General features: G+C 40.1%; 1 protein-coding gene across 2 annotated transcripts; it reads right to left on the reverse strand.

Moving 5' to 3' along the window:
• Positions 1 to 4,736: 4,736 nt before the first annotated feature.
• Positions 4,737 to 26,485, reverse strand: LOC139761478 (protein GUCD1). 2 transcript variants are annotated; one of them, XM_071685732.1, is made up of 5 exons: positions 26,424 to 26,485; positions 26,011 to 26,130; positions 12,716 to 12,901; positions 11,845 to 11,971; positions 4,737 to 7,919 (listed from the first exon to the last, which is right to left on the reverse strand). In XM_071685732.1, exons 3-5 carry the CDS (start codon positions 12,886 to 12,888, stop codon positions 7,521 to 7,523), a joined length of 699 nt encoding a protein of 232 aa, XP_071541833.1. In that variant the 5' UTR covers positions 12,889 to 12,901; positions 26,011 to 26,130; positions 26,424 to 26,485; the 3' UTR covers positions 4,737 to 7,520. The 2 variants fall into 2 exon arrangements, with proteins under 2 accessions (XP_071541833.1, XP_071541832.1); XM_071685731.1 differs by lacking the exon at positions 26,424 to 26,485 and having other exon boundaries at positions 26,011 to 26,413.

Consider the following 26,485-nt stretch of genomic DNA (forward strand, 5'->3'; position numbering starts at 1 on the left):
CGAGGAGGATGAGCACTCATCGCGTGACTCCTTCTTCTGTTTCCCTTTTTAGAAAGTTAAAATACACATATATATATATATACGGAAAAAAAATGTAGCTTAGACATTGAAGCTTATTGATACAGTGGTTAAATTGATGAGAACTACTACTGACATTTGTGTAAATAAATTATACATTTCCCTTTTCCATAGCCAGAGGTTGAACCATTATGTGACATTCATTTTCTCATTTCATTTCAAGCTAGAAGTTTCAGTTTCCTAAATTATTTCTTACTTTTTTCATATGTATATATATGTATATGTGTGTGTGTGTGTGTGTATATGTGCGTGTGTGTGTGGGTGTGTATGTATATATATATGTATATATATATATATATATATATATATATATATATATATATATATATATATATATATATATATATATATATATATCATCCCTGGGGATAAGGGTGAAAGAATACTTCCCACGCATTCCTCGCGTGTTGTAGAAGGCGACTACAGGGGACGGGAGCGGGGGGCCAGAAATCCTCCCCTCCTTGTATTTTCTTAACTTTCTAAAATGGGAAACAGAAGAAGGAGTCACGCGGGGAGTGCTCATCCTCCTCGAAGGCTCAGACTGGGGTGTCTAAATGTGTGTAGATGTAACCAAGATGTGAAAAAAGGAGAGATAGGTAGTATGTTTGAGGAAAGGAACCTGGATGTTTTGGCTTTGAGTGAAACGAAGCTCAAGGGTAAAGGGGAAGAGTGGTTTGGGAATGTCTTGGGAGTAAAGTCAGGGGTTAGTGAGAGGACAAGAGCAAGGGAAGGAGTAGCACTACTCCTGAAACAGGAGTGGTGGGAGTATGTGATAGAATGTAAGAAAGTAAATTCTCGATTAATATGGGTAAAACTGAAAGTTGATGGAGAGAGATGGGTGATTATTGGTGCATATGCACCTGGGCATGAGAAGAAAGATCATGAGAGGCAAGTGTTTTGAGAGCAGCTGAATGAGTGTGTTAGTGGTTTTGATGCACGAGACCGAGTTATAGTGAAGGGTAATTTGAATGCAAAGGTGAGTAATATGGCAGTTGAGGGAATAATTGGTATACATGGGGTGTTCAGTGTTGTAAATGGAAATGGTGAAGAGCTTGTAGATTTATGTGCTGAAAAAGGACTGGTGATTGGGAATACCTGGTTTAAAAAGCGAGATATACATAAGTATACGAATGTAAGTAGGAGAGATGGCCAGAGAGCGTTATTGGATTACGTGTTAATTGACAGGCATGCGAAAGAGAGACTTTTGGATGTTAATGTGCTGAGAGGTGCAACTGGAGGGATGTCTGATCATTATCTTGTGGAGGCTAAGGTGAAGATTTGTATGGGTTTTCAGAAAAGAAGAGTGAATGTTGGGGAGAAGAGGGTGGTGAGAGTAAGTGAGCTTGGGAAGGAGACTTGTGTGAGGAAGTACCAGGAGAGACTGAGTACACAATGGAAAAAGGTGAGAACAATGGAAGTAAGGGGAGAGGGGGAGGAATGGGATGTATTTAGGGAATCAGTGATGGATTGCGCAAAAGATGCTTGTGGCATGAGAAGAGTGGGAGGTGGGTTGATTAGAAAGGGTAGTGAGTGGTGGGATGAAGAAGTAAGATTATTAGTGAAAGAGAAGAGAGAGGCATTTGGACGATTTTTGCAGGGAAAAAATGCAATTGAGTGGGAGATGTATAAAAGAAAGAGACAGGAGGTCAAGAGAAAGGTGCAAGAGGTGAAAAAAAGGGCAAATGAGAGTTGGGGTGAGAGAGTATCATTAAATTTTAGGGAGAATAAAAAGATGTTCTGGAAGGAGGTAAATAAAGTGCGTAAGACAAGGGAGCAAATGGGAACTTCAGTGAAGGGCGCAAATGGGGAGGTAATAACAAGTAGTGGTGATGTGAGGAGATGAAGTGAGTACTTTGAAGGTTTGTTGAATGTGTTTGATGATAGAGTGGCAGATATAGGGTGTTTTGGTCGAGGTGGTGTGCAAAGTGAGAGGGTTAGGGAAAATTATTTGGTAAACAGAGAAGAGGTAGTAAAAGCTTTGCGGAAGATGAAAGCCAGCAAGGCAGCAGGTTTGGATGGTATTGCAGTGGAATTTATTAAAAAAGGGGGTGACTGTATTATTGACTGGTTGGTAAGGTTATTTAATGTATGTATGACTCATGGTGAGGTGCCTGAGGATTGGCGGAATGAGTGCATAGTGCAATTGTACAAAGGCAAAGGGGATAAGAGTGAGTGCTCAAATTACAGAGATATAAGTTTGTTGAGTACTCCTGGTAAATTATATGGGAGGGTATTGATTGAGAGGGTGAAGGCATGTACAGAGCATCAGATTAGGGAAGAGCAGTGTGGTTTCAGAAGTGGTAGAGGATGTGTGTGGATCAGGTGTTTGCTTTGAAGAATGTATGTGAGAAATACTTAGAAAAGCAAATGGATTTGTATGTAGCATTTATGGATCTGGAGAAGGCATATGATAAAGTTGATAGAGATGCTCTGCGGAAGGTATTACGAATATATGGTGTGGGAGGCAAGTTGTTAGAAGCAGTGAAAAGTTTTTATCGAGGATGTAAGGCATGTGTACGTGTAGGAAGAGAGGAAAGTGATTGGTTCTCAGTGAATGTAGGTTTCCGGCAGGGGTGTGTGATGTCTCCATGGTTGTTTAATTTGTTTATGGATGGGGTTGTTAGGGAGGTGAATGCAAGAGTTTTGGAAAGAGGGGCAAGTATGAAGTCTGTTGGGGTTGAGAGAGCTTGGGAAGTGAGTCAGTTGTTGTTCGCTGATGATACAGCGCTGGTGGCTGATTCATGTGAGAAACTGCAGAAGCTGGTGACTGAGTTTGGTAAAGTGTGTGAAAGAAGAAAGTTAAGAGTAAATGTGAATAAGAGCAAGGTTATTAGGTACAGTAGGGTTGAGGGTCAAGTCAATTAGGAGGTAGGTTTGAATGGAGAAAAACTGGAGGAAGTAAAGTGTTTTAGATATCTGGGAGTGGATCTGGCAGCAGATGGAACCATGGAAGTGGAAGTGGATCATAGGGTGGGGGAGGGGGCGAAAATTCTGGGGGCCTTGAAGAATGTTTGGAAGTCGAGAACATTATCTCGGAAAGCAAAAATGGCTATGTTTGAAGGAATAGTGGTTCCAACAATGTTGTATGGTTGCGAGGCGTGGGTTATGGATAGAGTTGTGCGCAGGAGGATGGATGTGCTGGAAATGAGATGTTTGAGGACAATGTGTGGTGTGAGGTGGTTTGATCGAGTAAGTAACATAAGGGTAAGAGAGATGTGTGGAAATAAAAAGAGCGTGGTTGAGAGAGCAGAAGAGGGTGTTTTGAAATGGTTTGGGCACATGGAGAGAATGAGTGAGGAAAGACTGACCAAGAGGATATATGTGTCGGAGGTGGAGGGAACGAGGAGAAGTGGGAGACCAAACTGGAGGTGGAAAGATGGAGTGAAAAAGATTTTGTGTGATCGGGGCCTGAACATGCAGGAGGGTGAAAGGAGGGCAAGGAATAGAGTGAATTGGATCGATGTGGTATACTGGGGTTGACGTGCTGTCAGTGGATTGAATCAGGGCATGTGAAGCGTCTGGGCTAAACCATGGAAAGCTGTGTAGGTATGTATATTTGCGTATGTGGACGTATGTATATACATGTGTATGGGGGTGGGTTGGGCCATTTCTTTCGTCTGTTTCCTTGCGCTATCTTGCAAACGCAGGAGACGGCAACAAAGCAAAAAAAAAATTTCTATTTATTTTATTATACTTTGTCGCTGTCTCCCGCGTTTGCGAGGTAGCGCAAGGAAACAGACGAAAGAAATGGCCCAACCCCCCCATACACATGTATATACATACGTCCACACACGCAAATATACATACCTACACAGCTTTCCATGGTTTACCCCAGACGCTTCACATGCCTTGATTCAATCCACTGACAGCACGTCAACCCCGGTATACCACATCGCTCCAATTCACTCTATTCCTTGCCCTCCTTTCACCCTCCTGCATGTTCAGGCCCCGATCACACAAAATCTTTTTCACTCCATCTTTCCACCTCCAATTTGGTCTCCCTCTTCTCCTCGTTCCCTCCACCTCCGACACATATATCCTCTTGGTCAATCTTTCCTCACTCATTCTCTCCATGTGCCCAAACCACTTCAAAACACCCTCTTCTGCTCTCTCAACCACGCTCTTTTTATTTCCACACATCTCTCTTACCCTTACGTTACTCACTCGATCAAACCACCTCACACCACACATTGTCCTCAAACATCTCATTTCCAGCACATCCATCCTCCTGCGCACAACTCTATCCATAGCCCACGCCTCACAACCATACAACATTGTTGGAACCACTATTCCTTCAAACATACCCATTTTTGCTTTCCGAGATAATGTTCTCGACTTCCACACATTCTTCAAGGCCCCCAGAATTTTCGCCCCCTCCCCCACCCTATGATCCACTTCCGCTTCCATGGTTCCATCTGCTGCCAGATCCACTCCCAGATATCTAAAACACTTCACTTCCTCCAGTTTTTCTCCACTCAAACTCACCTCCCAATTGACTTGACCCTCAACCCTACTGTACCTAATAACCTTGCTCTTATTCACATTTACTCTCAACTTTCTTCTTCTACACACTTTACCATATATATATATATATATATATATATATATATATATATATATATATATATATATATATATATATATATGTATATTATATATATTTTTTTTTTTTTGCTTTGTCGCTGTCTCCCGTGTTTGCGAGGTAGCGTAAGGAAACAGACGAAAGAAAGGGCCCAACCCACCCCCATACACATGTATGTACATACACGTCCACACACACAAATATACATACCTATACATCTCAATCTACACATATATATACACACACAGACATATACATATATACACATGTACATAATTCATACAGTCTGCCTTTATTCATTCCCACCGCCATCTCGCCACACATGGAATAACAACCCCCTCCCCCCCTCATGTGTGCGAGGTAGCGCTAGGAAAAGACAACGAAGGCCCCATTCGTTCACACTCAGTCTCTAGCTGTCATGCAATAATGCATGTCATGCAATAAAGGAGGGCAAGGAATAGAGTGAATTGGAGCGATGTGGTATACCGGGGTTGACGTGCTGTCAGTGGATTGAATCAAGGCATGTGAAGCGTCTGGGGTAAACCATGGAAAGCTGTGTAGGTATGTATATTTGCGTGTGTGGACGTATGTATATACATGTGTATGGGGGTGGGTTGGGCCATTTCTTTCGTCTGTTTCCTTGCGCTACCTCGCAAACGCGGGAGACAGCGACAAAGTATAATAAATAAATAAATGAAATATATATCAGAACTTGTATTGGTCACTCATAAATCCATGAAAGACAATTCTATCATTGTGCACCGTGGTTACTGTGTTACATGTTCTGACTTATATCTTTTCATTACATGTTCTTTATGCAGTGGCAGTAATGTAACCAATGGGACTTATGAAATGCTGCTACTACGGTATGGGCTCAAAAGTTGAAAAACTTGTAAATTTCATTGCCTTAAGGGGATACTCTAGTTTTCCAGAGTATTCAAGTCTCACCCTGCCTTCTTGTGTTGGCCTTGTTATTACACCCTTATGGGTGGAACAGAAGAGACAGGCTTTGCTCAACTCCAACAGGGAAATAGTAGTTTCTTAAATACAAACAAAATACAAACAAACACTTGAGGTGTACTTGGGCTTTAGTTTTTCAACAATTAGGGAGCCCCACTACCTCTGCCAGTGGCCTGTCAAGGGTGAGACACAAAGGTTAAGAAGTAGCAGTGGAGTTTACCAGTTATGCTGAGGAGTAAAAGGGATAAGAGACTGAAGGAAATGGCTTTGAATGCAAATGTGATGACTGGTGAGAGTAAAAGGAGGGAGCTTGTAGAGAAATTTAAGTTATAGTTTGGATGTGCTGGTGATTGGGAAAACCCATATTCTTGGGCATGGTGTATGGAGTGAAAATGTAAATGAATGCAAATTATGGTTGGATGTCGAAGGAGGAGTGGTGTGAACGGGACTGAATGAAAAATATCAGGAAAGAAGGATGTGCAACGGTGCTATCATCAAGAGCATAGGAGAGTGTTACAGAGCATACATGGAATGGATCAAGAATAATATGGTGAAAGGAAAGACTGGAATTAAGAAGTATGCACGGGTATGGGTATATGCATCTGTGAAAATGAAGACTGTGTAAGGCAGGGATAAAATGAAGCATTTCTGGAGATATCTGAATGACAGTATAAATGATTCTGAGAAGGAGAGAAAGGCGACTGTAATGGGTGATATGAATGCGAAGGTGGGATGTCATGAAATTGTTATAAATAATGCAATAAATTCCACAAAAACAAGTGCTGTTTCACTAAGAACCAGTATCCTCACAAGTGCCATTAATGAGAACCAGTACCCTCACAAGTGCCATCTCTGAGAACCATCGCCCTCATAAGAGGCATCATTGAGAACCAGTACCCTCAAAAGTGCCACCACTGAAAACCAGTACCCTCACAAGTGCCATTACTGAGAACCAATACCCTCGCAAGTGCCATTACTGAGAACCAATACCCTCACAAGTGCAATTACTGAGAACCATTAGCCCTCACAAGTGCCACTACTGAGAACCAGTACCCTCACAAGTGTCGTCATTGAGAACCACTACCTTTATAAGCACCATTATTGAGAACCAGTCCCCTCACAAAAGCCATCACTGAGAACCAGTACCCACACAATTGCCATTGCTGAGTACCAGTACCCTCAAAGAGCCATCACTGAAAACCAGTACTCTCACATGTGCCACCACTGAGAACCAGAACCCTTACAAATGCCAGAGTATGAGAGATGCTTTAGTTTAGATTACCAGACTGGAGATGTTAGACTGTACAATGGACATTCTTAAACAATCTAAAACTCCTAATGTCAGTGCTAAAAACATTTACAAAGCATTTCTCTTTTCAACAACTGCAGTAACATCCCAAGTATGATCCTTAATTCAAGATTGACATGAATTACAGGGGAGAAGAGCATTTCAGCCTTGAAAAGTGAAGGTGAAAATCCTATTACTTATGCATAAACCACGAATATCAAGGACAACAAATTAATTCGCCAGTATGATTCAAGGATGTGTTTTTCCAAAATGCACACATGATAAAGATCTAAACAAAGTGAGAAGGGAGTAAAACAAAATGAGCCTCTGAAATAAAGTTTTGAGAGTAGCTTTGACAGAACTATGTCTAAAATTTTGTTCCACCTTATAATAAATCTTTGACAGTTCAATATCCAGTCATACCTATTTCAACCAACTCAGTTCCTTAAAGGAAAAATATTTCAACTTATGTACATCTTTCATGATTGCTCCAGCTATTTAACTGGGTAAATCTGAAAAATTTCTCCACAAACCACAATTGCTGTATATCTACAGAAATCATATATTCAACTGAAATTTTTTTACATTATGATAAACTCTGTTTGCATAATTTTATGATGAACTCTGATGTTTAAAGCTACCGTAAATGAAAATAACATCTTCATCTGTACCATAACTCTGTCTAGCCTCATCTAATTTACTAAATGATATGGAACAAATACGATTTTTAAAAGAAGGATTTCTGTAATAAATATGGCTCTTCTTCAAATCAAAACCAATAAGGAGGACATAATGTCCTTGGTATGGAGGTGAGCAGGGGAGACAAGAACGTAGGTGTGGCATAGCCCTTGCACATCTAATGCATATGAGTAAGTGGGCATTGGTGAGCAGGATGACTGGGCCTTCCTGACAGAGGTGGGATAAGATGTCATTGAGCGTTGTGGCTCCTTGCTCCACAACAACTCCATGACTGCTAGCTTGTTTAAAGCGTTCTAGTACTCTCTGGGCATCCTGTTGATGGAATAACAACTTGTGAGAATATGGTTTCATAAAAACTTAAACTGGAGAATTATAAACGTACGCCGTATCTACCAATCCATGTTCAAAAAGCTGCTTCTAACACATTAAATGACGTGGAACATGTGGCAATTTTGCACAACAGGGCTTCAATTTCCAATGCTTTGATTTGCAATGTTTTAGACTTACAACATTTCAGAATTAGGGTATGTTGTATTGACTTCAATGCCAATGCCATGCTTCAATGGGCAAGAACAATGAAAAACCAAAAATTTTTTACCTTTATATCTTATATGTCTTTTAATATGTGATCATAATTTCTAATATTTGAGTACTTGTTATTCATATCATAATGATGTCACAGCACAATACTATTCCATATGTTTTCCACAAACCGGCAAAATGTTTTCATTTGTACTCATTGCCACCCCATTATCTATTGCATCAAAAGTAAGTTTAGGCATTTCAATATGTCTTGAAGGAATGTTTAAGATACTCATGAGAGAACAGCTAATTCAGGGGAAGATACAGATAACCCTAGTACCCCTCCCACTCCCTCCCTGTAACCCCCCATCCATCCTATCCCATTCTACTAACACCTAAACTCCTCATAACCACATTTCAGAACTGTATCTTTTTCAGTAATTTTTCATTACATATCATCTAGATTACACCATGAAAAAGTGTTTGTATATGGGTGGTAAACTGAGTTGCTTCAGATACAGTACATATCCATCCATATGGGCTAGATGGGTAAAATAGCTGTTCGACATAATCCCAAGCACATAAATTTCAAATATTCAACTTACAACAGATATGATTTTTGACAGGTGTCTAGGAACACAGCTCTGTTGTAAGTTGAGGTCCTGGTGTGCCTTGTAATTACGTTCACTTTTGAATGTTACAGTGTCGGAGATCCCATTCCTAAGTTCAAGAACCATCAGAGTTTTAAATGTTAAATTAGCTGTAACATTTAAATATTCAGCTGTTGGTGAAACATCAGAAAGTAATACAAGTTAAATGGGAAAAATAGGGAGCATCCTGAACAAATAAGAGATATTTGTATGAAGACCTTTTTTTCCATGACTACAACCTTTGGTATCAACAAACGAGAGGATAAAAAAGAAGGCATGGAGAAGAGGGAAAATAAACTGGAGTACAAATGTATAATGCTAATTATCACAGTGGCCCACATACTGAAAATTATTACATTCAGTTTCTAACCAATTAATGATTATTTACTTAACATACTCCTGGAATTATCTCCTACATCCTCTGTTTTTCAACTGATAATCTGCAAAGAAGTTGAAAAAAATATTATTTTCCCATCTGTCTTTGCAAGGTAGCATCAGGTAAAGATGAACAACTGCCTTATTTTCACACATCCAGACTGAAATTGTGGCATATAATGGAATAAAGCCATTATGTACCATCTACAACCAAGCCCCAAAGACTTATCCATGATTTATTTTAATTGCTTTAAATGCCCTAGTTCAGCCCACTGATAGCATGTGATATCCCTTTTATTAAATTGTTCCAATTCTTTCCATCCAGTCTGTGCATGTTGCTCACCTGAATGTTCAGGCCAGATCCTTGTGGACCAAAGCCACCTTTACTCCATACTTCCACCTCTTCAGCCTCACCTCCCTCTTGCTCCCTCCACTTCTGATATACAGATCATCTTTGAAAATCTCTCTACATTCCTCCTCTCCATATCCTCAAACCATATCAGTACATCCTAGTCAGCTCTCTCTATTACACTATGCTTACTAACAAACCTACCTCTGACACTGTAACTGCCTCACACCATACAGCATTCTTAAGCATTTCATTTCCAATGCATACAACCTCTTCCTACTTTCTATCCTCGAGTTCAAACACCATGACTCACATCCATACAACACTGTTCAGACTCTATACCTTCTAAGATAGCATCCTAGCTCTTACAAACATCACCTTTTTTTTTTCTTTCACACCCTCTATAACACACCTAAGACATGAACCCCCTCTTCCTTTATGCAACTCAATTCAAACACCAAGGTTCCAATTACTGCCATATCCTCAAGCTCCTCCTTAAGCACTCTTCTTCCCCTAAGTCCTTTCCATTCAAATACATACTTAAGTAGTCCTGAATCATCCCTCAACTGCATTATCATTTTTTTTTCATAATACTTTTCAACCTTATTCCTTCATAATCTCTCCCAAATTATGTCACCAACCTCTTGAGTTTGCCATCAAATCCAAGTCATCTGCAGACAGCAAATGATATACCTATCATCCCCTCCACTTCCACTTCTAGCTCTAAGACCCTCACATTTACCTCCCTCACCATTCACTCCATAAAGAGATGAAGACCAACACTGAAATGACACAACTTCCATCCCAACTTCAACTTCACACACACTTCCTTTTTACCTGCACATAAGTCCTGTCCTCTGGTAAAATCTCCTCATTGCATATATTAGTTTTCCATTTACAGCATATATCCACATTACCACAGGGCATCTCTGTTTCTCTAAAACCATATTTGCCACATTCAAGTCTCCAGCACAATACATGTAACCAGAAAAAGTTCTTGAAATTAATAACTTTATTTGACAGTGAAAAAGTTCTGAGTATCACCATCATATAGTTGCTGACATGCATTAAAACAGTAAATGAGTGCTGCTTGAGATGTATTCTATATTCCTGCTTATTTGTAATCTGTCTACATGTGTCATTGCCAACAAAACTTGGAACCACAGCATGCAGTGTCATGGTTTCTGAGGGGAGAGTGGCAACCTGAGAACTGATTATGATATAACTCTTTTCAAACAGTGAGGACTGCTCTTCTGTCACCTTTCCATTTGAATATAACCTTTCTACATATAGGAATCGGGTATAAAAGAAAAACTTGTGAATCCCTGATTAACATCACATTCTTTTTCTCTACCTTTTTTTTCCACCGTAGATGGCTTTGATTACGTCATATTTTACTGTGACTCATTAGTCACTACACACACACACACACACACAAAAAAAAAAAGAAAATCCTCAACATTTCTGTATGTTTCTTATTATGGTATGAAATGATGTTGACTGATTCTATAAAACTACTTTTGCCTTATAACCAGGCAGGTGTTACTACCAGACTTTGCCCCCACATGGTTACATGAGTGAAAAGTCATCTTTGGCAAGGGTGTATTATTGTTATAGACAAAAGGGAGCTCAATATCACTGAAAAATTTCTCACCCTAACAGAGACTATCATTTTCCCTGCTACTGACAGCAGAGAAACCTCAAGGGAACCATAAAAGGGTTACTGATGTCATATCATTGATTAAAAACTAGCCAGGTTCAGCACTAAGGACAGATATATCTTTCTGACTTAAGAAAAACTGAAATAGTGCAAATTTTCCTCTTTGTCTTAATGTTAATAAGATGATTCCTTTATATTTCAAACTGGGTCATTTAATCACTCAAAATTTTATAATGCAGTTCTATGCAAATCCAAGAGACCTAATCCTGACGAAAATAAAGTCATAAGATGATGGGATATTTCACTGTAAGTAATCAAAGTTTTCAGGAGTCAGTCATTGAACTCAGTCATTGCATAACACAATTCTGTCAAACAGGCATTAAAATGGTAATAATTGCTACTATTACCAGTAACAAAGCGCACAAAAAGTTATGGTTCATCCAAAATAATCTCGTAAACAACAGCTTATAAGATCACTGTCACCTTCTGTGATGGAAGAGATCAGTGATGAACAAAAAAAATTCATACTTCAATGGTTTTCAAGGTGATATGCTGAATGGATTTAACTAAACAGCATATCATTTAATCACTATACCAAATACACATGTGTATTAAAAACTCTTAAAATCTAATAGCAAACTGAAAATGCTTTGAGAAGTGGACAGAAAAACAAAAGCTTACCTTACTGAGCACATGGTCATAAAAACTCTCAGATGAAAACCCTGGGTCAACACCCAAAGTGACTGTCATGTAGCGATGCTTGACTCCAAATCTCTGAAGCAAATATGCTAGGTCAATGCTCCAGGTACTGAAAAAAGAAATAATAAAAATTACGATAAGCAAATGATATCTCAGGTGAATTACATATAGGATTCATAAGAAAAATGACAAAATTAAACATATTATGCTGTATTTGCTAATGGAGAATCTAAACGTTCAATCTAGATGCATGTAATGAACATGACTTTAATTTCATATTCTCAGAAATTCTTGGTATGGAGAAAGAAACTGACAAGAAATTTTGGAAACAAGTGAGAACACTGCTGATGATAAAAACAGAAAAACTGATGCTTCTGTGAGAGAAAGTCCAAAGGATTACTGGAAGAATTGGCATAGCTTACTCTGGTGTAAGCAATAATTACGATGTTTCACATTCACAAGACTAATTTTCAAAAAACATGAGTCTGAAATGGACTACTTGAGAAGGGAATGGGGTATTTAGGAAGAAGAAAGGGGAATGGATGAAGTTCAAGAAATATATGAAATTGCAAAACACATACCATAATCAATAAAGTAAAGGAAAAATTAATATTCTATGTGGAAGTATATGTGAACAGATCCGAGAGATACAGAGAGATAGCAAAAAAAATGTGCGTGAGGCTAAATCATGAAGATGAACTAGAGGTATGACATAACCAATGGATGGAGGAGACTACAAAGGCAATCCTATCACCGAGCAGGAAACGACATCAGATCAGGTATTGCATATCACAAAGAATTTGTAGAAAAGAAAATCTACAACTGCTAAACAATAACACTGTTCTGTCTGTACCTTTTGTCAAATCCTTCTTCTTGACATATCCGATAAAATCTGCCAGAGAATCTAGAGCGAATCTGTGGAGGCAAAATCATCATGATGCACGCCAGGCCACAGTCCCAAGTATGCCTCTGTTGCACATGGTCAATATTTAGCATTATTTTCTCCATGTTTCTTGTCCCACCCATCTTCACAGCCACTCTAGCATGAAAATAACACTAAGAATGAATTACAATAATCCAGTATTTCATATGTTTCTGACAAAATTACTTATACCATCATTCTATTTGTTTCAGATTTTAACTGTAAAACTGTTTTATTTCAAAAGGCAGACATCTATACGATGAGAGAAAAAAGTTAAACTGAAGATAAGATATCCACATATCCTTTCAGTACATCAAAACACAAGCCCTGTACTTAATAAAAGTATGAATGAAAAAAAAAAAGTGAATACTGTATAAAAAGAAAAATCAATATGTTAGGAAAACTAACTCATTTTGTTACAAAGTAAATAAGCAGTAAAAAGTCACACAGAAATGAAGGTTTAGTATACTGTACAGTGACAGATTGCAAGTGAAAAAAAATGAAGTGCTGGAGAGGCAGAGTGTAATTTAGGGAACATATGTGAGTGATGACATAGATGTGGGTAATGACACAGATGTGGAAGATGACACAGGTGATATGGGTGATGGCAGAGATGTGAGTGATAACATAGAAGACCTGGGTGATGGCAGAGTATGGATGGGTGGAAGATATGATAAAGCAGGAGATGAGTAGAGCAATGATGCATTCTAAGTATATATAGATGATTAATAACTTTTGTAAAATGCGCCTAAACAAATGCCACAAGTCTATGTAATCCTCTAGAAAGAATCTCGTACCATTAAGTTGAAAACTGACTAATGCTGGGAATGTAATGTTAGCAATCTTAAAGAAACAAAGGTATCCCAGTATGAAAGTAATAATTTCTTTTGGAGCAAATATATCCAATACACTACAGTTACTAGATTCAAAATATTTTACCAAAAAATATCTAATTAATTTTTGAGATTATCTTAGGACTGTCCAGTTTTGTTCCTGGAGCTTCAGCAATCACCTAATTCTTGTGGAAAAAAAAAAACAATAGTTCACACATGTAAATAAGGAAATGCCATTTTTCAATTAATTTTCTTTCTAAAGTAGGTTATGATTCTGTAGGTCCAAGAAAATCCAATCATTCTGACCAAGCCTTGACCAATGATACATCTTTCTTTTCAGTATGTGCAATAAGTGTATATCTCTTTGCCTGGAAGAATGTTTTTTCAACATCAAATGTAGTGAATATTTTAGCAACCACCACAAGCATACATATATTTTCTATACCATAAGTATTTCTAGTCTCATCTCAAAAAAATTGGTAAAAGCAGTCCACTGAAATACCACATAGTTTAACAGTAAAAGTCACATACAAATATGGTTTATACAAGAAAAATTTTCCTTCTAAGGCTGTAAGGCCCTATCCATAGAAGTCAAGTATTTAAGTATCATCTGAAATTATCATAAAACAAAGAATATTTATAAACTCTTTCTTAACATATCTCAGTGAATATATACAGTGCCTGCCAATGAAGTAGGCACAAATGGGCAGTGCCATGAATCACTTTCCCTTGCCTAAAATAGCGCTGGTGTCCACTTCTGAAGTTGAGACCCTCTAGCAAGCAGTGGCAACTGTGTCAAGCAGGCATACTACATGAGCCTGCCTCAGTAGCAATTCATCTGTTATATAGGGGTGGGAAAGCCTTGCTGTGCTCCCCACTTAAGTCCTGGATTTTCACCTTTTTTTTTTTTTTTTTTTTTGTACCTCTACCACCTACAATGGCTGGAAATACTCATGACAAAATAACTTCCTTAACTGACATTACAAGGAGAAAAAGACACAGGAAAATTTCTATCACCAGTGTCAGCATGATATTAGTATAATGATGGGTGAAAAATTTAAGTAGCAGCATTGCTACACTTACCCACATGAAACCCCTTGGGAAGGCCAGAAAAACCTCTCCACATACTCTGAGTGTTCTTAAATGCCAAGTGGATGCAGATTCATGCTTAAGTGCAAAAGAGGTAAAAGAACAACCCCTTGACTGCTCATTGATGTGTTGGTAAGGACAATGCAGCCACGAATCACACAAGGACCTTAAAAACCTAAGCTGCAGGCTGCATCCCAAACCGATCAAAACCCATAGGCACCAGAAGAAAACAGGTGTCCCAAACTGCTCATAACCCATAGGTACCAGAAGAAAAGAGTCAATTTTTGTAAGAAATATGTAGTGTGGGATAAGGCTAAGTTCAGAAATGTCTGTAAAAGGTGGCTGTGGTGGGCACGCTTACAGTTGACCAGGCTGCAAACCATTGAACTCCATGAACACTGCAAGCACTATAAATATCCCTGCTTCACTTATGGTATGAGACTTTCAGTTATCATAGTGTTGGGGACCTTGTTAGTGTTCCCAAAGAATGAAACTATGGAAACACATATTTACCTTGAGCTGTTGTGAGACCATCTTCCAGATTTGTCTGACAAGTGCAAGGCTGAAGTGTTCATGCAGGATGGAGCTCCCTGACACACTGCCAAACTATTCATTAACTGGCTCAAGGACTGTATAGTGGAGTTTTTCAGTGACTGGCCCGGGGAATTCATTGAATTTCAATCTAACAGAAAACTCGTGTGAACTTATGAAAACTGAATTATATAACAGGGATACTCCCTCTACCTAAGCTGCAGGCAGCCATTCATGAAATTTGGGCAAAGATGGACCTTGAATGGTCTTAAACACACGCAAATAAATAATTGGAGGTCAAAGGATGGAGTGAAAAAGATTTTCAGCAATGGGGGCCTGAACATACAGGAGGGTGAAAAGCATGCAAGGAATAGAGTGAATTGGAACAATGTGGTATACCGGGTTTGATGTGCAGTCAATTCACTGAACCACAGCATGTGAAGCATCTGGAGTAAACCATGGAAAGGTCTGTGAGGCCTGAATGTGAATAGAGAGCTAGAGACTGAGTGTAAATGATTGTGGCCTTTTTGTCTTTTCCTGGTGCTACCTCGATGAAGGGGGGATGCTATTTCCTGTGTGGCAGGATAGTGACGTGAATGGATGAAGGCAGCAAGTATAAATATATATGTGTGCATATATTTATGTGTCCGTGTATATATATGTATGTGTACGTTGATATGTATATGTATGTAAATGTACGTGTATGGGCGTTTATGTATATATCTTGGACAATCACATGTTTACCAAATGGCATCCTAGCTATATCTCTTCACTGTATTTCAACTGACTGTTATTTTTCTCTTGTGTCTCCCCTGATGACATGATTATTACACAAAAGTGCACTTGGGAACTTATCGTGTTTCATTTTCAGTGTGGACTCAGAGGAATACACACACACACACACACACACACACACACACACACACACACATATATATATATATATATATATATATATATATATATATATATATAAATTATATGGGAGGGTACTGATTGAGAGGGTGAAGGCATGTACAGAGCATCAGATTGGGGAAGAGCAGTGTGGTTTCAGAAGTGGTAGAGGATGTGTGGATCAGGTGTTTGCTTTGAAGAATGTATGTGAGAAATACTTAGAAAAGCAAATGGATTTGTATGTAGCATTTATGGATCTGGAGAAGGCATATGATAGAGTTGATAGAGATGCTCTGTGGAAGGTATTAAGAATATATGGTGTGGGTGGAAAGTTGTTAGAAGCAGTGAAAAGTTTTTATCGAGGATGTAAGGCATGTGTACGTGTAGGAAGAGAGGAAAGTGATTGGTTCTCAGTGAATGTAGGTTTGCGGCAGGGGTGTGTGATGTCTCCATGGTTGTTTAATTTGTTTATGGATGGGGTTGTTAGGGAGGTGAATGCAAGAGTTTTGGAAAGAGGGGCAAGTATGAAGTCTGTTGGGGATGAGAGAGCTTGGGAAGTGAGTCAGTTGTTGTTCGCTGATGATACAGCGCTGGTGGCTGATTCATGTGAGAAACTGCAGAAGCTGGTGACTGAGTTTGGTAAAGTGTGTGGAAGAAGAAAGTTAAGAGTAAATGTGAATAAGAGCAAGGTTATTAGGTACAGTAGGGTTGAGGGTCAAGTAAATTGGGAGGTGAGTTTGAATGGAGAAAAACTGGAGGAAGTGAAGTGTTTTAGATATCTGGGAGTGGATCTGGCAGCGGATGGAACCATGGAAGCGGAAGTGGATCATAGGGTGGGGGAGGGGGCGAAAATTCTGGGGGCCTTGAAGAATGTGTGGAAGTCGAGAACATTATCTCGGAAAGCAAAAATGGGTATGTTTGAAGGAATAGTGGTTCCAACAATGTTGTATGGTTGCGAGGCGTGGGCTATGGATAGAGTTGTGCGCAGGAGGATGGATGTGCTGGAAATGAGATGTTTGAGGACAATGTGTGGTGTGAGGTGGTTTGATCGAGTGAGTAACGTAAGGGTAAGAGAGATGTGTGGAAATAAAAAGAGCGTGATTGAGAGAGCAGAAGAGGGTGTTTTGAAGTGGTTTGGGCACATGGAGAGGATGAGTGAGGAAAGATTGACCAAGAGGATATATGTGTCGGAGGTGGAGGGAGCAAGGAGAAGAGGGAGACCAAATTGGAGGTGGAAAGATGGAGTGAAAAAGATTTTGTGTGATCGGGGCCTGAACATGCAGGAGGGTGAAAGGAGGGCAAGGAATAGAGTGAATTGGAGCGATGTGGTATACCGGGGTTGACGTGCTGTCAGTGGATTGAATCAAGGCATGTGAAGCGTCTGGGGTAAACCATGGAAAGTTGTGTAGGTATGTATATTTGCGTGTGTGGACGTATGTATGTACATGTGTATGGGGGGGGGTTGGGCCATTTCTTTCGTCTGTTTCCTTGCGCTACCTCGCAAACGCGGGAGACAGTGACAAAGTATAAAAAAAAAAAAAAAAATATATATACACATATATATATACATATATATATATATATATATATATATATATATATATATATATATATATATATATATATATATATTCCTATTTGTCCACGGGGAATTAAACACGGTAAGTTCCCAAGTGCACTTTCGTGTAATGATCACATCATATAATCATATACCTAATTTTCTTTCCCAATTTATGAAGGTAGCACCAGGAGCAAAGTAACACTAGCTTACTTGCACACATCCAATCTCTAGTTGACATGTTTGAAATCCAGGATCAAGAGCTCACCTTCCATAGCAAAGTCCCATAGACCGCTTCATAGTTCGTTCACTGCCCTGTTGAGCCCACTGACAGCACGTAGCCCCCTAAATACCACATCGATCCAATCTATCCTATCGATTGCACGCCTCTCACCATCCTAATTGATAGGACCCGATACCCCATAGCCTCGTTCTATCCCTCAATCTCCTCGGTCTCTCCCCTTGCTCATCCCACTCGGTTTTCCCTCAATTCTCCATTTCATTTGCCCAAAGACTTTCAGCAGGCCCTTGCCAACCCTCGTAATCAGACTGAAATTACTAATGCACCTCTCACACTTTCTCATTCCTTACATGATTTATCTGTCTCACGCCACATTTCGTCCTCAAGCACATCCACACTCCTCCTTACTTCTGAATTTAAGGTCCAAGACTCACATCCATAAAACACTGTGACAACTATGCCTTTAAATTTACCCAACATTGTCCTTAAAGACACTGGCCTCTCCTTCCCCATGTTCCTCGGTGCACCCAGGACCATAGCCCGTCTTGGCAGCCCATGACTCACTTCATCCCTCATGGCTTCACCCGCTATCACATCCACCCCTAAGTATCAGAAGCACTACTCTTCTTCCAGGTGTTTCCCATACCAACTTACACTCAAAACGACCTGTCTCGACCCCTCCGCTGCACCACATTTCCTTACATTTGTTCACATTAACTCTCACCTTCCTCCTTTCACACATTCCTCCAAACTATGAGAACAGATCTGTGTCATCTGCAAACAGCAGTTTACTCACTTCCCAAGCTCCCCCATCCCCAGCATATCAAATACTATAAGACCATCGGATTGATCAACCATGATAAAATCACACCTCCCTGACATGGAACCACTTGCCTTCTTCCTTTCTACTCGCACACGTCTTAATGCTTGGTTAAAGAAAGAAATAGATAAATAGATGGAAAAAAAAAATTCCTGGCTAACATAAATAGCTTTCAGTGCGCACCATGATTTCGGAGCACCGTTTACAAGGCATATTTGTCAACTCTATCATACGCTTTCCCTCTCTCTCTCTCTCTCTCTCTCTCTCTATATATATATATATATATATATATATATATATATATATATATATCATTTATTTATTTATTTATTATACTTTGTCGCTGTCTCCCGCGTTTGCGAGGTAGCGCAAGGAAACAGACGAAAGAAATGGCCCAACCCCCCCCCCATACACATGTATATACATACGTCCACACACGCAAATATACATACCTACACAGCTTTCCATGGTTTACCCCAGACGCTTCACATGCCTTGATTCAATCCACTGACAGCACGTCAACCCCGGTATACCACATCGCTCCAATTCACTCTATTCCTTGCCCTCCTTTCACCCTCCTGCATGTTCAGGCCCCGATCACACAAAATCTTTTTCATTCCATCTTTCCACCTCCAATTTGGTCTCCCTCTTCTCCTCGTTCCCTCCACCTCCGACACATATATCCTCTTGGTCAATCTTTCCTCACTCATTCTCTCCATGTGCCCAAACCACTTCAAAACACCCTCTTCTGCTCTCTCAACCACGCTCTTTTTATTTCCACACATCTCTCTTACCCTTACGTTACTCACTCGATCAAACCACCTCACACCACACATTGTCCTCAAACATCTCATTTCCAGCACATCCATCCTCCTGCGCACAACTCTATCCATAGCCCACGCCTCGCAACCATACAACATTGTTGGAACCACTATTCCTTCAAACATACCCATTTTTGCTTTCCGAGATAATGTTCTCGACTTCCACACATTCTTCAAGGCCCCCAGAATTTTCACCCCCTCCCCCATCCTATGATCCACTTCCGCTTCCATGGTTCCATCCGCTGCCAGATCCACTCCCAGATATCTAAAACACACACACACATATATATATATATATATATATATATATATATATATATATATATATATATATATATATATATATTATCCCTGGGGATAGGGGTGAAAGAATACTTCCCACGCATTCCTCGCGTGTCGTAGAAGGCGACTAGAGGGGACGGGAGCGGGGGACCAAAAATCCTCCCCTCCTTGTATTTTTTAACTTTCTAAAATGGGAAACAGAAGAAGGAGTCACGCGGGGAGTGCTCATCCTCCTCGAAGGCTCAGACTGGGGCGTCTAAATGTGTGTGGATGTAACCAAGATGTGAAAAAAGGAGAGATAGGTGGTATGTTTGAGGAAAGGAGCCTGGATGTTTTGGCTCTGAGTGAAACGAAGCTCAAGGGTAAAGGGGAAGAGTGGTTTGGGAATGTCTTGGGAGTAAAGTCAGGGGTTAGTGAGAGGACAAGAGCAAGGGAAGGAGTAGCAGTACTCCTGAAACAGGAGTTGTGGGAGTATGTGATAGAATGTAAGAAAGTAAATTCTTGATTAATATGGGTAAAACTGAAAGTTGATGGAGAGAGATGGGTGATTATTGGTGCATATGCACCTGGGCATGAGAAGAAAGATCATGAGAGGCAAGTGTTTTGGGAGCAGCTGAATGAGTGTGTTAGTGGTTTTGATGCACGAGACGGGGTTATAGTGATGGGTGATTTGAATGCAAAGGTGAGTAATGTGGCAGTTGAGGGAATAATTGGTATACATGGGGTGTTCAGTGTTGTAAATGGAAATGGTGAAGAGCTTGTAGATTTATGTGCTGAAAAAGGACTGGTGATTGGGAATACCTGGTTTAAAAAGCGAGATATACATAAGTATACGTATGTAAGTAGGAGAGATGGCCAGAGAGCGTTATTGGATTACGTGTTAATTGACAGGCGCGCGAAGGAGAGACTTCTGGATGTTAATGTGCTGAGAGGTGCAACTGGAGGGATGTCTGATCATTATCTTGTGGAGGCTAAGGTGAAGATTTCTATGGGTTTTCAGAAAAGAAGAGTGAATGTTGGGGTGAAGAGGGTGGTGAGAGTAAGTGAGCCTGGGAAGGAGACTTGTGTGAGGAAGTACCAGGAGAGACTGAGCACAGAATGGAAAAAGGTGAGAACAATGGAAGTAAGGGGAGTGGGGGAGGAATGGGATGTATTTAGGGAATCAGTGATGGATTGCGCAAAAGATGCTTGTGGCATGAGAAGAGTGGGAGGTGGGTTGATTAGAAAGGGTAGTGAATGGCGGGATGAAGAAGTAAGATTATTAGTGAAAGAGAAGAGAGAGGCATTTGGACGATATTTGCAGGGAAAAAATGCAATTGAGTGGGAGATGTATAAAAGAAAGAGACAGGAAGTCAAGAGAAAGGTGCAAGAGGTGAAAAAGAGGGCAAATGAGAGTTGGGGTGAGAGAGTATCATTAAATTTTAGGGAGAATAAAAAGATGTTCTGGAAGGAGGTAAATAAAGTGCGTAAGACAAGGGAGCAAATGGGAACTTCAGTGAAGGGCACAAATGGGGAGGTGATAACAAGTAGTGGTGATGTGAGAAGGAGATGGAGTGAGTATTTTGAAGGTTTGTTGAATGTGTTTGATGATAGAGTGGCAGATATAGGGTGTTTTGGTTGAGGTGGTGTGCAAAGTGAGAGGGTTAGGGAAAATGATTTGGTAAACAGAGAAGAGGTAGTAAAAGCTTTGCGAAAGATGAAAGCCGGCAAGGCAGCAGGTTTGGATGGTATTGCAGTGGAATTTATTATACAGACGCTTCACATGCCCTGATTCAATCCACTGACAGCATGTCAACCCCGGTATACCACATCAATCCAATTCATTCTATTCCTTGCCCTCCTTTCACCCTCCTGCATGTTCAGGCCCCGATCACACAAAATCTTTTTCACTCCATCTTTCCACCTCCAATTTGGTCTCCGACTTCTCCTCGTTCCCTCCACCTCCGACACATATATTCTCTTGGTCAATCTTTCCTCACTCATTCTCTCCATGTGCCCAAACCATTTCAAAACACCCTCTTCTGCTCTCTCAACCACGCTCTTTTTATTTCCACACATCTCTCTTACCCTTACGTTACTTACTCGATCAAACCACCTCGCACCACATATTGTCCTCAAACATCTCATTTCCAGCACATCCATCCTCCTGCGCACAACTCTATCCATAGCCCACGCCTCGCAACCATACAACATTGTTGGAACCACAATTCCTTCAAACATACCCATTTTTGCTTTCCGAGATAATGTTCTCGACTTCCACACATTCTTCAAGGCTCCCAGGATTTTCGCCCCCCTCCCCCACCCTATGATCCACTTCCGCTTCCATGGTTCCATCCGCTGCCAGATCCACTCCCAGATATCTAAAACACTTTACTTCCTCCAGTTTTTCTCCATTCAAACTTACCTCCCAATTGACTTGACCCTCAACCCTACTGTACCTAATAACCTTGCTCTTATTCACATTTACTCTTAACTTTCTTCTTTCACACACTTTACCAAACTCAGTCACCAGCTTCTGCAGTTTCTCACATGAATCAGCCACCAGCGCTGTATCATCAGCGAACAACAACTGACTCACTTCCCAAGCTCTCTCATCCCCAACAGACTTCATACTTGCCCCTCTTTCCAATTCTCTTGCATTCACCTCCTTAACAACCCCATCCATAAACAAATTAAACAACCATGGAGACATCACACACCCCTGCCGCAAACCTACATTCACTGAGAACCAATCACTTTCCTCTCTTCCTACACGTACACATGCCTTACATCCTCGATAAAAACTTTTCACTGCTTCTAACAACTTGCCTCCCACACCATATATTCTTAATACCTTCCACAGAGCATCTCTATCAACTCTATCATAGGGAGAATAAAAAGATGTTCTGGAAGGAGGTAAATAAAGTGCGTAAGACAAGGGAGCAAATGGGAACTTCAGTGAAGGGCGCAAATGGGGAGGTGATAACAAGTAGTGGTGATGTGAGAAGGAGATGGAGTGAGTATTTTGAAGGTTTGTTGAATGTGTTTGATGATAGAGTGGCAGATATAGGGTGTTTTGGTCGATGTGGTGTGCAAAGTGAGAGGGTTAGGGAAAATGATTTGGTAAACAGAGAAGAGGTAGTAAAAGCTTTGCGGAAGATGAAAGCCGGCAAGGCAGCAGGTTTGGATGGTATTGCAGTGGAATTTATTAAAAAAGGGGGTGACTGTATTGTTGACTGGTTGGTAAGGTTATTTAATGTATGTATGACTCATGGTGAGGTGCCTGAGGATTGGCAGAATGTGTGCATAGTGCCATTGTACAAAGGCAAAGGGGATAAGAGTGAGTGCTCAAATTACAGAGGTATAAGTTTGTTGAGTATTCCTGGTAAATTATATGGAGGGGTATTGATTGAGAGGGTGAAGGCATGTACAGAGCATCAGATTGGGGAAGAGCAGTGTGGTTTCAGAAGTGGTAGAGGATGTGTGGATCAGGTGTTTGCTTTGAAGAATGTATGTGAGAAATACTTAGAAAAGCAAATGGATTTGTATGTAGCATTTATGGATCTGGAGAAGGCATATGATAGAGTTGATAGAGATGCTCTGTGGAAGGTATTAAGAATATATGGTGTGGGAGGCAAGTTGTTAGAAGCAGTGAAAAGTTTGTATCGAGGATGTAAGGCATGTGTACGTGTAGGAAGAGAGGAAAGTGATTGGTTCTCAGTGAATGTAGGTTTGCGGCAGGGGTGTGTGATTTCTCCATGGTTGTTTAATTTGTTTATGGATGGGGTTGTTAGGGAGGTGAATGCAAGAGTTTTGGAAAGAGGGGCAAGTATGAAGTCTGTTGGGGATGAGAGAGCTTGGGAAGTGAGTCAGTTGTTGTTCGCTGATGATACAGCGCTGGTGGCTGATTCATGTGAGAAACTGAAGAAGCTGGTGACTGAGTTTGGTAAAGTGTGTGAAAGAAGAAAGTTAAGAGTAAATGTGAATAAGAGCAAGGTTATTAGGTACAGTAGGGTTGAGGGTCAAGTCAATTGGGAGGTGAGTTTGAATGGAGAAAAACTGGAGGAAGTGAAGTGTTTTAGATATCTAGGAGTGGATCTGGCAGCGGATGGAACCATGGAAGCGGAAGTGGATCATAGGGTGGGGGAGGGGGCGAAAATTCTGGGAGCCTTGAAGAATGTGTGGAAGTCTAGAACATTATCTCGGAAAGCAAAAATGGGTATGTTTGAAGGAATAGTGGTTCCAACAATGTTGTATGGTTGCGAGGCGTAGGCTATGGATAGAGTTGTGCGCAGGAGGATGGATGTGCTGGAAATGAGATGTTTGAGGACAATGTGTGGTGTGAGGTGGTTTGATCGAGTAAGTAACGTAAGGGTAAGAGAGATGTGTGGAAATAAAAAGAGCGTGGTTGAGAGAGCGGAAGAGGGTGTTGTGAAATGGTTTGGGCACATGGAGAGAATGAGTGAGGAAAGATTGACCAAGAGAATATATGTGTCGGAGGTGGAGGGAACGAGGAGAAGAGGGAGACCAAATTGGAGGTGGAAAGATGGAGTGAAAAAGATTTTGTGTGATCGGGGCCTGAACATGCAGGAGGGTGAAAGGAGGGCAAGGAATAGAGTGGATTGGAGCGATGTGGTATACCGGGGTTGACGTGCTGTCAGTGGATTGAATCAAGGCATGTGAAGCGTCTGGGGTAAACCATGGAAAGCTGTGTAGGTATGTATATTTGCGTGTGTGGACATATGTATATACATGTGTATGGGGGTGGGTTGGGCCATTTCTTTCGTCTGTTTCCTTGCGCTACCTCGCAAACGCAGGAGACAGCGACAAAGCAAAAAAAAAATATATATATATATATATATATATATATATATATATATATATATAGGAAGCGGGGGGCTGGAAATCCTCACCTCTCGTTTTTTTATTTTTTTTTTAATTTTCCAAAAGAAGGAACAGAGAAGAGGGCCAGGTAAGGATATTCCCTCAAAGGCCCAGTCCTCTGTTCTTAACGCTACCTCGCTATCGCGGGAAATAGCGAATAGTATGAAAAAAAGAAAAAATATATATATATATATATTTTCTTTTTCTTTTTTCATACTATTCGCCATTTCCCGCGATAGCGAGGTAGCGTTAAGAACAGAGGACTGGGCCTTTGAGGGATTATCCTCACCTGTCCCCCTTCTCTGTTCCTTCTTTTGGAAAATTAACAAAAAACGAGAGGGGAGGATTTCCAGCCCCCCGCTCCCTTCCCTTTTAGTCGCCTTCTACGACACGCAGGGAATACGTGGGAAGTATTCTTTCTCCCCTATCCCCAGGGATATATATATATATATATATATATATATATATATATATATATATATATGTTGGTAATACACTTGTGAAATATCATCAAAGCCAATAAAAACCTCACCTAGTGGCTGAAATGAGAATAAGATATATAGTAACATTATATATCTCTCCTGCTGGTGTCTGGTTGTGTGGTCTATTTGTTGACTTCCAGCAAGGAGCATTTTCATATGTGTGACTGGTATATTTCAATGAGAATATTAAACATCATGATAAATCTTGAATGACAAAGTGGTTAGGTGAGGTTTTCATTGGTTCTGTTGATTTTCTGCAAGTGCATTATTTACTCTTAAATTAGCCAACCCCTGATATACAACCATGGCTTTTTCAAACATTGTTCAGTAGGAAAAATAGAACAGATGGGTTCTCATATTTCTGTAATCACAACAAACTATATGATGCACATACAACAAAACTAGCAAGTTTCCAAAGCTAATTTCGATAGTGCTACAACTGCCTTCTAACAAAACTGCAATCTCAAGTTTGTCTAATGGAGGATGGACATATAAATGTATATCTTACTAAATAAATTCAATACATATACCTATTGATGATTATTCTACAGAAATAATAATGGTCAACTAAAATCTTAATATCAAATTCCATCCTTTGTGGATCTATTCTCAATAGTTCTTCAGCTGAGAGATAGCTGGTAAGATATGGTACGAGCTGGAGGAACATTTTCCCTAACAATGGATCTGGTAATAAGATGAAATATAGAAGGAAAACATCAGTCCGGGACTAATGGGACTAATTATGTTCCATTTCTGCCTCCGGACACGAGATGATGAAATCACTAGATTTACTTTCCCCAAGTTTTACTCACCATGACCAGAGGCACCTTAACACTTCCGTCACTGGAGCTCATCGACAACACTATCAAGTCGTTTTTTAAATCCCATGCATGTCATAACCAATTAATGTTGGGATCTCACTGCCACAATATCTGATAATCAAACCAATAATGAAAAACTCAGAATATCTTTCTTTTGTTAAATTCAGTCTTAATAAATAATATATATCCATCATAACTAAATAATGTTATGAGAAATATATTTTCTTTTGTTTACATTTGATAGTAGTATCGCCTATATGTTGTGTTCGTACTGAACACCTGACTTCGATTTAGTAAGCATATATTCTTAAAAAATCATGAGCACTGTATCAAAAGATGACTTGTATTATCGAAACGTTTTTTCTACAAATAATATTCTTTAGCCTTGAAAATGCTACAATCACCTGTACGATCTTTCTCTATTGCAAGTCCTCTTCAGAGTAACTAGACACAATTTCTTCAGTCG

The sequence above is a fragment of the Panulirus ornatus genome, chromosome 40 (assembly GCF_036320965.1).
Source record: "Panulirus ornatus isolate Po-2019 chromosome 40, ASM3632096v1, whole genome shotgun sequence".
Lineage (NCBI taxonomy): Eukaryota > Metazoa > Arthropoda > Malacostraca > Decapoda > Palinuridae > Panulirus > Panulirus ornatus.